Raw genomic sequence first — 13,182 nt, 5'->3', positions numbered from 1 at the left:
AAAAATCGACTTAGATTCATAATTAAATAGACAGGGACATTGAATGACAAAGAAAATGCATATTAACTCAGAGAGCAAAAGAAATACATGAAAAAAGGGAACAAAAGAATGTTGAATCAAAAAAATCTTACATAAAAGAAAGAAACACAGATGTAGACACGTTGAAGATAAATAAATGAAGAAAAAGGTACACGGAAATAAAAGTAAACAAAAAAAACAGAAATTGAAGGGCAATGAAAATAACACACATATAACGAACAACATACTGGTAGGCAGGAAGAGAAACATAGACAGAAAAAAAGAAAAAAAAAACATTGAGGAATGTAAAAAAAAATAAAAATACACATAGAGGAAACAAAATACTTTCAAATTCAAATTTAAGAAATTTTGATTGCAGTGAAGGCAACACAATGTAGAAATAAAATTTTAATCTAAATAATCTATGCAATGTTTGTGGGAGGTGCATGGTGTCCATAAATTATTTGAAAATTCATACTGTATTGTTGAGAATGCTGAAGAGAACTTTTTCTATTCTAATGTTAAATATGCATGTCTTCTTTTTTTTAAATTCGAGGTTGAATTATTCAATCTTTCGCTTCGGAAACACATCAAATTCACAAAAATTATAGATTTTAACGTATCAGGTTTTCAGAAAGTAGTGTATTATGAAAAAAAAATCAACTTATATTGAAAACAGTCAGCAACAAAGCAAGAAACAATTACAATTCAACGAAAAATAAATAATTTTGAAGGAATTCATAACTTTGAACATTTCTTCACCGACCAACATAGTTTGTGTTAACAGAAACGAAAAAAAAAAGTTTCATTTACCTTGTTGAAGATCACGAAGGTCTTCACTATGATCATCAGGTTCAAGCTCAACCTCCATGTCCTGTACATGGATGGCTGCCTGGTCCTGCAGTCCAGCTTCATCAATACTAAGTTGATCGTGCAACTCCTCTGGATACGATGTCAGCATCTCCTGAGGTCCTGGTTCTTAAAAAGGAAAAGCATATATTTGTAAACGTATCAATTGAAACAATAAATTCATGGCAAAACATCTATTTAAGTAGATATATAAATAACTGTTTTATGGGTATATTTATTAATGGATCGAAACTTTACCTGTACATTGTTTCTAGTTTTAAGAAACTATTTAAACTATGTTTGCCTAACCTAACGAAACCTAACCTAACCTTGCACTGAATGGTTCGTAGTGCTATGTATGCATTTTCCCTAGTTTTAAGAAACCAATTTTTAACTATGTTTGCCTAACCTAACCTTGCCATGAATGCTTCGTAGTGCTATGTATGCATTCTTTCTAGTTTTAAGAAACTATATAAACTATCTTCGCCTAACCTAACAAAACCTAACCTAAACTTGCAGTGAATGGTTCGTGGGGCTATGTATGCATTCTTCCTACTTTTAGGAAACAATTTTAACTATGTTTGCCTAACGTAACCTTGCAGTGAATGGTTCACGGCACTATGTATGCATTCTTCCTAGTTTTAAGAAACTATTTTAAAAGTTTCCGTAATGTAACACAATCTAAACTAACCTTGCAGTCAATAGTTTGTACTGCTATATATGCAGTCTTTCTAGTTTTAAGAAACTATTTTCACTATGTTTCCCTAACCTAACCAAACCTAACCTAACCTTCCCGTGAATGCTAGGTGGGGCTACCAATTAATTTTTTTCTAATTTTAAGAAACTATTTTCACTATGCTCACCTAACCTAACTGAATCTAACCTAACCTCCCGTGAATGCATCGTAGGGATATGTAAAAACCTTTTTTTCTAATTTTGAGGAAGTATTTTCACTGTTTGCCTAACGTAACTGATCCTAAACTTCCTGTGAATGGTTCGTGGGGCTAACTATTAATTTTTTTCTAATTTTAAGAAACTATTTTCACCATGTTTGCGTAACCAAACTGAACCTAACCTATCCTTGAAGTGAATGGTTCATGGGGTAAGTATTATTTATTTTAAAAATATAAAACAACTATTTTCACTATGTTTCCCTAACCTAACTGAACCTAACCTAACCATCCCGTGAATGGTTCGTGGGGTAACTATTAATTTTTTTCTATTTTTAAAAAAAGCTATTTAAATTATGTTTGCCTAACCTAACAGAACATAACGTAACCTTGCCGTGAATGGTTCGTGCAGCTATGTATGCATTATTCCTAGTTTTAAGAAACTAATTTAACTATGTTTCCCTAAGCTTATTTAACCTAACTTTGCCGTGCATAAGTGTCATGCTGTGAGACATTATAACCTTTTTGATTTTATCACGAATGAGTTACTTGACAAACAAAAAAAAAAAAAAAGAGTCACTTGGAAGTAAATCCATCCCACAACTTGTAAAGTAGACAATTCATTGACTTCGATGGACACGCAACATACTTATAACAACATTCGTACAAATTTTTCCCCTCCGGCCATTCGTATTCGGAATGAAAAAGGCAAAAGAAGGATGGAGAAAGAGGGAAGAAAAAGTTGGGAAACTTCGCTTCTCTTTTTCAGAGAGAGAGAGAGAGAGAGAGAGAATTATTTGTTTTTCTCTCTTTTTTTGAGAAAGAAGGAGACAAAGAAAGAAAGAAGGAAGGAAAAGGGGAGAGAAAGAAAGAAACTTGAAAAGAAAAAGAAGCAGACATCTCTCTCTCTCTCTCTCCTTCTCGAAGAAGCGACTCTCTCTCTCTCCCTCTCTAGTTTTAAAAAAACTATTTAAATTATGTTTGCCTAACCTAACAGAACATAATGTAACCTTGCCGTGAATGGTTCGTGGAGCTACGTATTCATTCTTTCTAGTTTTAAGAAACTAATTTAAATATGTTTGCCTAAGCTAACCTAACCTAACCTTGCCGTGCATAAGTGTAATGCTGTGAGAGATGATAACCTTTTTGATTTTAGCACAAATGAGTTACTTGACAAACAAAAAAAACAGTCACTTGGAAGTAAATGCATCGCACAACTTGTAAAGTAAACAATTCATTGACTTCGATGCACACGCAACATATTTATAACAACATTCGTACAAATTTTTCTCTCCGGCCATTCGTATTTGGAATGAAAAAGGGAAAAAAAGGATGGAGAAAGAGGGAAGAAAAAGTTGGGAAACTTTTCTCTTCTTTTTGGGAGAGAGAGAAAGGGGGAGAGAGAGAGAGAGAGAGAGAGAGAGAGAGAGAGAGAGAGAGAGAGAGAGAGAATTATTTGTGTTTCTCTCTTTCTTTCAGAAAGAAGGAGAGAAAGAAAGAAAGAAGGAAGGAAAAGGGGAGAGAAAGAAAGAAACTTGAAAAGAAAAAGGAACAGACATCTCTCTCTCTCTGTCTCTTTCTCGAAGAAGGAAGGAGAAATAGGAAAAAAATGACAGAGACAGAGAGAGAGAGGGGAAGGAGAGAGAGAGAAAAAGAAAACAGAGAAAAGGGAACAGGAAAGAAAGAAGAATAGAGAGAGAGATAGAAAGAGGGAGAAAGAGAAAAGAGAGAAAGAGAAAAGGGAGAGAGATAGAGATATAGAAAGAATGAGAGAAAGAGAAGGGAAAAAAGAGAGAGGGAAAAGTAGAAAGAACAGAAAGAGAGACAAAAAGAAACTTCTCTCTCTCTAGAAAGAGAGAGAGAAGGAATAGAAAGATTAAAGAGACACAGAAAAAAAAGGAAGGAAGGAAGAGAAAAGAGGTAAACAGTTTGTCTCTCCCTCCACCTCTCTCTCTGACAGAGAGAGAGAGACAGAGAGACAGAGAGAGAGAGAGAGAGAGAGAGAGAGAAAGACGAGGAGGTTCTATTTCTTTCCTTCTCTGTCTCTCTCTCTTTCTCTGTAAGAGAGAAAAAAAGAGGACACAGAAGAAAAAGAAGAAGAGGGGTGGGGGAGGTTATAGAAGAGGAGATAGAGAGACGAAAAAGAGAGAGAGGACTACTCTCTCTCTCTCTCTGTACTTTTAAAAAACTATTTAAATTATGTTTGCCTAACCTAACAGAACATAACGTAACCTTGCCGTCAATGGTTCGTGCAGCTATGTATGCATTATTTCTAGTTTTAAGAAACTAATTTAAATGTGTTTGCCTAAGCTAACCTAACTTTGCTGTGCATAAGTGTAATGCTGAGAGACATGATAACCTTTTTGATTTTAGCACAAATGAGTTACTTGACAAACAAAAAAAAACAGTCACTTGGAAGTAAATCCATCGCACAACTTGTAAAGTAGACAATTCATTGACTTCGATGGACACGCATCATACTTATAACAACATTCGTACAAATTTTCCCCTCCGCCCATTCGTATTTGGAATGAAAAAGGCAAAAAAAGGATGGAGAAAGAGGGAAGAAAAAGTTGGGAAACTTCTCTTCTCTTTTTGAGAGAGAGAGAGGGAGAATTATTTGTTTTTCTGTCTTTTTTTCAGAAAGAAGGAGAGAAAGAAAGAAAGAAGGAAGGAAAAGGTGAGAGAAAGAAAGAAACTTGAAAAGAAAAAGAAACAGACATCTCTCTGTCTCTTTCTAGAAGAAGGAAGGAGAAATAGGAAAAAGATGAGAGGGAGAGGGGAACGAGAGAGAGAAAACAGAGAAAAGGGAACAGGAAAGAAAGAAGGATAGAGAGAGAGAGAAAGAGGGAGAAAGAGAAAAGAGAGACAGAGAAAGGGGGGAGAGAGAGAGATATAGAAAGAATGAGATAAAGAGAAGGGAAAAAAGAAAGAGAGAAAAGGAGAAAGAAGAGAAAGAGAGAGAAAAAGAATATTCTCTCTCTCTATAGAGAGAGAGAGAAGGAATAGAAAGATTAAAAAGACAGAAAAAAAAGAGGAAGGAAGGAAGCAAGAGAAAAGAGGTAAACAGTTTGTCTCTCCCTCCACCTCTCCCTCTGACAGAGAGAGAGAGAGAGAGAGAGAGAGAGAGAGAGAGAGAGAGAGAGAAAGACGAGAAGGTTCTCTTTCTTTCCTTCTCTGTCTCTCTCCCTTTCTCTGTAAGAGAGAAAGAAAGATGACAGAGAAGAAAAAGAATAAGAGGGGTGGGGGAGGTTATGGAAGAGGAGATAGAGAGAGGAAAAAGAGACAGAGAGCGACTCTCTCTCTCTAGTTTTAAAAAACTATTTAAATTATGTTTGCCTAACCCAACAGAACATAACGTAACCTTGCGTGAATGGTTCGTGGAGCTACGTATGCATTCTTTCTAGTTTTAAGAAACTAATTTAAATATGTTTGCCTAAGCTAACCTAACCTAACCTAACCTTGCCGTGCATAAGTGTAATGCTGTGAGTCATGATAACGTTTTTGATTTTAGCACGAATGAGTTACTTGACAAACAAAAAAATCAGTCACTTGGAAGTAAATCCATCGCACAACTTGTAAAGTAGACAATTCATTGACTTCGATGGACACGCATCATACTTATAACAACATTCGTACAAATTTTCCCCTCCGGCCATTCGTATTTGGAATGAAAAAGGCAAAAAAAGGATGAAATATTTATAAAGATAATATGAAGAAGTAAAGTTTCGTATGACACGAACATAAAATAATGATTATTGAGCAACTGTTAGCATCGTACACCATTAAAAAGCAATGAAAGCCAAATATTTGACATGCATTACACTTGCCACGAATGACAAACACAGTATGTGCACACTCAAAGGTGTCTTTACTAGAAAGAAGCAACATTTAAAAAAAAGTTCCGCAGCTCTTATTTACTTAATTTTGATTTAACGTACGAAACTTGGGCTCACTTCCATAACTGCAATACTCTGTACCTTTATGAATCTGACAGAAATTGCATGGTTGGCACACGAGTAAACTATTACTTCTAAATAGTAGCAGAAAAGTTATTCTGAAAGTACAATGCGGAGAAATTTACAACTATCAACACAGAATCTCACTCTCATCTGAATCTACTAAACTACATATAAATAAATATGCCATCCATGCCATTAAGAGGAAACACATAGACCAACATTTCATTACTGCAGTATCAAATTGAAAAACCGAAAGTACTGTATCCTCATTCGTGAAATTATAGTGTATAAGTTGTATCCCATGCAAGTACCCCCCCCCCCCCAAGCACATCATAGAAATAACACACACACACTTTTACGGAACACAATTTAGTTATTGAAACCAAAAATTCAATCCGAAACTGCAACGCATGGAAATTTTAAACTATTAATACACTACTGCACCTTTAAAATACTGAAAATAAATTTTTCATCAACCATGATGCACATTCATAACTTGTCTTACAGAAATATATACATGTTTTACACAAAATGATTCCGAAGCTTATTGCAAGCAATTCTCACATACACGTAATTTCAATAAAGTATGTAACAACACGCAACGTTTTCAATATTCATCATATGTTTTTAACCTGTTGCCTGTCTAACAGAGAATTAAAAAAAAAAAAAAACATTGACAAAGGTAATTCTTAAAGTCTTCTAGTGATATATTGTCTATCTACAAAAGAACGAATGAGTAAACAGGAAATGAACTTCAACATGCATGTGAAACACATTAAAAAACAACACGTACCTGGTACTGAGGGTGTAGGCGAATCAAAAGGTGGATCAGGATTCACCTCAACACCTATTCCCATCTGCAAGTCAGATTGTTCCAACAGTCTCCTCCTCTTCCTCTCAAGCAACTTCCTGTACCTGGAACTGGTACTCGAACCTCTCTTCCTTGGCATTATACAAACTACACAGTAGTATGTACTTTCAAAAAATAAATCTGCAAATGAAAAGAAAACCATTAACATGCTGTTATTGGCAAACAAATTACAAAACACAACCATGACTTGAAACAAAAGAACCTTTCAAGCACATATGTCTAACTCGATAATAACATTATAAGTGCAATATTGAAATAACACATTAATTGAAATAACTCTCTATCTTATTTAATCATGAACAAAGTAACGCAAATGTACATCGCAGTGCAAAAATAAAAATTTAACATTAGACAGAAGAGAAAAACACCTAACCACTTCTACATTAAATAGCAAATAATGTCGTATATAAATTAGAGAACAGAAATAAATATAATGAAACGTGTAAGTTTGTAATACGTAATGCTTTTCACAAACCAATTTTTTTTATATATACCTGCAACATCCTGACTGCATCATTTCGAATCTATAAATTCTCAACAGCTGCCATTTCTTAACTTGATTTGATTCATTTATAACATTTTCATGTACACATTAAGGCTAATGTTGACAAAACCTAAATTTTAAAGTCTGATCGGGACCACTCGTTGGTCCACCGGGTCTCGAACGCAGGACATATTTTCACTTGATAAAAAATAATTAGGTAATTAGAAAAAAAAGTATGTGTCTCGAGAACACGAAATGGCTGCCGTGTTAACCATGACTATACGCGGGTCAGAACTTTTCATATGTTTAAAAATTACATTTACGGTAATTCAGAGGAGAACTGTGCTTTGCAAATAATTCGGCAATAGTAACGCAAATTATATTTTGCTTTCCAGCCTAGCAATACTAACTAAAATAGGTATAAAACTTTCAAAACCTAATGCAGCAAACCATGTGCGTCACTAAATTTTACGGGACGTCACTAACAAAAAACATTAAATATGATAATAAAACACTTGAGAAACAATAAATTTTTAGCTTACCCTGAGAAGGACTGTTTCACCAATGAACTTGCACTAACGTACAACGCACAAACGCAAAAAGAACACGGTAATATCTGACTCGCAAAGAGCAGAAAAATCTTAATTCCAAAAGTGTTGAAGCTTCGGAAGAAAGATGAACACTATTTCCAACTACCATGCACTAGAAAACCCCGTTCAAAGGTGACGTTCGTATATTTTTCAATCCGACACTAAGTAATTCAAAGAGTAAATCTCTCCACAATTACTTGACAATGATGTAGAAATATTAAGATTCCGTTTGCAAACTCTAATAAACATGCACGTAAATACAATGACCTAATTACAATCTTTACAATATTTAGAATTTTTGTTCTGCAGTTGGCAACTTAACTGGAAAAATGATAGAGTCGCAATAAACTAATCTCACGGTAATCCAACACCTTTCAAATTAGAAATGAAATTGCGCTTTTTTAAACGTTAGACAGCATTCGTTATGTTCCGAATTACAATTCTTATTCGAAAATATTGTGCGATAAATAAATTACGTGTATTACATATATGAATCTAATTAGCAGAAGAACCAAAATAAACGGTAAATTAGACAATTCCGAGAGTAGTAGTTTAAATCCTGTGCGAAATGTAAACTTCCTCCTCTACGCACAACAGTTTCGCTACAATACCTCGAATTTTTACTTTCAAGGTGTCAACTTAACTGGAAAACATTAAACTCGGAATAATGTAATCTCACGGTAATTTCACACCTTGGAAATGACAAATCATATTACGCTTCCTTATCAAAGAAGGTAATCAGTGTCTTCCAAATTGCGATTGTTTTAGAAAAACATTCTGTGATAAATGAAGCAAGATTCTTACATACACGCGAGTAATTACCCAAAAAACGGAAAATTAGACAATTCCAAGCACAGTAGTTTCCGTGTTGTGCGAAATGTGGATATTGCATGTACCAAAGTGTAGTGTGAATGTTGATCTTCGCACAACAGTTTCGCAACGTTGTGTTTTCAAGTCACACGAGCTATGTCTACAACGCTAGGTTATGTTCCATTACCATAAACAGAATCGAAAATTATTACTTAGTATCAGTCAAATGAACATAGATACCCTATCCTAAAAATTTAGATTCAAATAACGGCTACTTAAAAAGATCCAAAATGCAGGAAATTTCGATACGCCCTAAGAGGGGGGGGGGGGCACCCCCAACAAAATTGCGAAATTACACTCATCGTTTCTGTAACTGGAAACAAAAGGGGTATCCTCGAATTTTCGTGCATAGCACCGTTTAGGCTCTTCTTGTAGGGTATGCAGCTACGCGTGACGTCACTACCAAAGGCAACAAAAAAGTTGCAATTTTTAAAATATTTGCAGAACCTCACTAAATCATGAACTGCAAACAAAGCTGAAGATGGGAAATTTTGGAGCCGTGCGCAGAAGAGTGCACCTTACGACCTCAAACCAAAATGGCGGGCTCTACACATCACCAAATAGCAATTGAGGCCCGCGAACCGCACAGTGACGACATCACCTCAATCTGCACGCTATACGTGAAAACGATCTGAGCACCTTACGGTAGACACTGAAGCAACCAAAAATATTTCACCATGCAGAAGACATGTCCGGCAACCTTCCCCATCCCCCTTTCCCTATACCTATCCTTATCCGTTTTCCCGCCAAAAAAACCGAAACTTGAAATTTTGTGAAAAAATGGAAAAATTCCAAAATAGCGACCAAAATGAAAGAGCTGGAAATCCAAAGTATTGATAATTCTATAGGCCCGTCCACGGTATGTTACGTCCACCTACGTTCCTTTTTCCAAGACACGCAAAAGAGGGCGATGGGGTCGGGCAAAGGTCCGAAATTGCGAATTTTGAGGTCAGAAAAATAGGCCATTTTGAAACAGTTCCACAGGCGAAACGGTTCTAAAATTTCGAAATATCAATATCCAATGCAACGATGGGAATACCTCGCTAAGTAATCGGCGACAGCAACTTTTCCCCACACTACACCGGATTGCCGGAACCGTGAACCTACAAATCGATGTTTCAGTTTTCCGGATATTCACCTTCAAATTTCGGGGGGTCTCGGCGCCCCCAACAGAGCTCCAACGCGTGCCTCCATTTTTTTGCTTGAACAACTTGCGACCTGCTTTCGGAATCCATGAAGAAAATCGACTTTGCTCTCGAAACGGTAACCTAAAAAAATTCAAATTTGTTGAAATGTCGATGCTCCCTCGGGGGCAGAGGGGCGCCCCCCGACCAAAAATTTGGACATTTCCCCCAAACTTTTAAACACTACGTAAAAAATGGCTATCTCAGTTTTTTCGTACATAGCACAGATTACGCTACTGTCCTACGCCACCCGAGGATGCTGTGACGTCAGTCGTATATGCCAGAAATAACTCAAATTTTCTCCGTTTTTGCAGAGCTAGGTTTGATGTTGAACTGCACGCAAACTACTATAGCTGAAGTTCCGAAATTTTTGCACGCGCAAGCACCAAACTACAGAGCACAATGTCCAACCAAAATAGTGGTTTCCACGCATCATCGAATTCCCATGGAGGACCGCGAACCGCATGTTGACGTCATCAACTCAACCTGCAACCTATATATCAAAACGATCCGAGCGCCTCACGGTGGACACTGGAACAACGAAAAAAACATCAACATGCAGGGGACATGTTGCGTAACCTTCCCCGCCCCCCTTTCCCTATACCTATCTTTATCCGTTTTCCCGCCATAAATTCCGAAACTTGAAATTTGGTGAAAAAATGGAAAAATTCCAAAATGGCGGCCAAAATGTATCCGGTGAATATCCAAAATATCGATAATTCCGTAGGCCCGTCCACGGTATGTCACGTCCACCTACCGTGGTTTTCCCAAGACACTCCAAAGAGGGCGCTGGGGTCGCGAAAAAGTCCTAAAGTGACACTTTTCACGTGAGGAAAATCCGCCATTTTCAAACAGTTGCACACGGGAAACGGTTCCAAACTTCGAAATATCAATATCCAATGCGACGATTGGAATACCTCGGTAAGTAATCGGCGACAGCAACTTTTCCCCACACTCCACCGGATTGCCGGAACCGTGAACCTACAAATCGGTGTTTCAGTTTTTCGGACATCCACGTTCAAATTTCGGAGGGGTCGCGGCGCCCCCAACAGAGCTCCAACGCGTGTTCCGATTTTTTTGCTGGGACAACTTGCGACCTGCTTTCGGAATCCATGAAGAAATTCCACTTTGCTCTCGAAACGGGAACCTAAAAAAATTCAAAATAGTTGAAATTTCGATGCGCCCTCAGGGGCAGGGGGGCGCCCCCGACCAAAAATTTCGACATTTCCCCCCAAACTTTCTAACACTGCGGAAAAAATTGCTATCTCAGTTTTTTCATACATAGCACAGATTACGCTACTGTCTTACGCCACCCGTAGACGCTCTGACGTCAGTCGTATATGCGAGAAATAACTCAAATTTTCTCCATTTTTGCAGAGCTACGTTAGATGATGAACTGCACGCATACCATTAAAGCTGAAATGCCGAAATTTTTGCACGCGCAAGCGACAAACTACAGAGCACAATGTCCAACCAAAATGGTGGTTTCGACGCATCACCGAATTCCCATGGGGGCCCGCGAACCGCATGGTGACGTCATCACCTCAACCTGCAAGCTATATATCAAAACGATAGGAGCGCCTCACGGTGGACACGGGACCAACGAAAAAAACATCAACATGCAGGGGACATGTTGCGTAACCTTCCCCGCCCCCCTTTCCCTATACCTATCTTTATCCCTTTTCCCGCCAAAAATTCCGAAACTTGGAATCTGGTGCAAAAATGGAAAAATTTCAAAATGGCGGCCAAAATGAAACCGGTGGAAACCGAAACTATTCATAATTCCGTAGGCCCGTCCACGGTATGTCACGTCCACCTACCGTGGTTAACCCAAGACACTCGAAAGAGGGCGATTGGGTCGCGCAGAGGTCCGAAAGTGACACTTTTCATGTGCGGAAAATCCGCCATTTTCAAACAGTTGCACACGTGAAACGGTTCAAAATTTCGAAATATCAATATCCAATGCGACGATGGGAATACCTCGGTAAGTATTCGGCGACAGCAACTTTTCCCCACACTTCACCGGATTGCCGGAACCGTGAACCTACAAATCGATGTTTCAGTTTATCGGACATCCACGTTCAAATTTCGGGGGGTCGCGGCGCCCCCAACAGAGCTCCAACGCGTGTCCCGATTTTTTTGCTTGGACAACTTACGACCTGCTTTCGGAATCCATGAAGAAATTCCACTTTGCTCTCGAAACGGGAACCTAAAAAAATTCAAAATAGTTGAAATTTCGATGCGCCCTCAGGGGCAGGGGGGCGCCCCCGACCAAAAATTTCGACATTTCCCCCCAAACTTTCTAACACTGCGGAAAAAATTGCTATCTCAGTTTTTTCATACATAGCACAGATTACGCTACTGTCTTACGCCACCCGTAGACGCTCTGACGTCAGTCGTATATGCGAGAAATAACTCAAATTTTCTCCATTTTTGCAGAGCTACGTTAGATGATGAACTGCACGCATACCATTAAAGCTGAAATGCCGAAATTTTTGCACGCGCAAGCGACAAACTACAGAGCACAATGTCCAACCAAAATGGTGGTTTCGACGCATCACCGAATTCCCATGGGGGCCCGCGAACCGCATGGTGACGTCATCACCTCAACCTGCAAGCTATATATCAAAACGATAGGAGCGCCTCACGGTGGACACGGGACCAACGAAAAAAACATCAACATGCAGGGGACATGTTGCGTAACCTTCCCCGCCCCCCTTTCCCTATACCTATCTTTATCCCTTTTCCCGCCAAAAATTCCGAAACTTGGAATCTGGTGCAAAAATGGAAAAATTTCAAAATGGCGGCCAAAATGAAACCGGTGGAAACCGAAACTATTCATAATTTCCGTAGGCCCGTCCACGGTATGTCACGTCCACCTACCGTGGTTAACCCAAGACACTCGAAAGAGGGCGATTGGGTCGCGCAGAGGTCCGAAAGTGACACTTTTCATGTGCGGAAAATCCGCCATTTTCAAACAGTTGCACACGTGAAACGGTTCAAAATTTCGAAATATCAATATCCAATGCGACGATGGGAATACCTCGGTAAGTATTCGGCGACAGCAACTTTTCCCCACACTTCACCGGATTGCCGGAACCGTGAACCTACAAATCGATGTTTCAGTTTATCGGACATCCACGTTCAAATTTCGGGGGGTCGCGGCGCCCCCAACAGAGCTCCAACGCATGTCCCGATTTTTTTGCTTGGACAACTTACGACCTGCTTTCGGAATCCATGGAGAAATCCGACTTTCCTCTCGAAACTGCAACGTAAAAAAATTCAAAATGGTTGAAATTTCGATGCGCCCTCGGGGGCAGGGGGGCGCCCCCCGACCAAAAATTTGAACATTTCCCCCATAGTTTCTAACACTGCGGAAAAAATGGCTATCTCACTTTTTTCGTACATAGCACAGATTACGCTATTGTCTTACGCCACCCGTAGACGCTGTGACGTCAGTCGTA

The 13,182-nt window shown here is 38.7% G+C and overlaps 1 protein-coding gene across 3 annotated transcripts; it reads right to left on the bottom strand.

The window, feature by feature from the left end:
* Positions 1–822: 822 nt before the first annotated feature.
* LOC145983042 (uncharacterized) lies at positions 823–7,724 on the bottom strand. Of its 3 annotated transcripts, none has more exons than XM_083116324.1 (3): positions 7,617–7,724; positions 6,513–6,710; positions 823–996 (listed from the first exon to the last, which is right to left on the bottom strand). In XM_083116324.1, exons 2-3 carry the CDS (start codon positions 6,667–6,669, stop codon positions 824–826), a joined length of 330 nt encoding a protein of 109 aa, XP_082972450.1. In that variant the 5' UTR covers positions 6,670–6,710; positions 7,617–7,724; the 3' UTR covers position 823. The 3 variants fall into 3 exon arrangements, with proteins under 3 accessions (XP_082972450.1, XP_082972451.1, XP_082972449.1); XM_083116325.1 differs by lacking the exon at positions 7,617–7,724 and adding an exon at positions 7,085–7,164; XM_083116323.1 differs by lacking the exon at positions 7,617–7,724 and having other exon boundaries at positions 6,513–6,762.
* Between the last annotated feature and the right edge of the window lie 5,458 nt (positions 7,725–13,182).

The sequence above is a fragment of the Lepisma saccharinum genome, unplaced genomic scaffold (assembly GCF_977018435.1).
Source record: "Lepisma saccharinum unplaced genomic scaffold, izLepSacc3.1 HAP1_SCAFFOLD_584, whole genome shotgun sequence".
Lineage (NCBI taxonomy): Eukaryota > Metazoa > Arthropoda > Insecta > Zygentoma > Lepismatidae > Lepisma > Lepisma saccharinum.
This window is presented reverse-complemented; position numbering and strand designations above follow the sequence as displayed.

Bases quoted from the DNA above. Each gene is read 5' to 3' on its own strand.
- LOC145983042 (XM_083116323.1), bottom strand. From the start codon at position 6,738: ATGTTAATGGTTTTCTTTTCATTTGCAGATTTATTTTTTGAAAGTACA. The intron at 997-6,512 runs GTACGTGTTGTT...TTCCTTTTTAAG, and splicing joins GCCTACACCCTCAGTACCAG to AACCAGGACCTCAGGAGATG.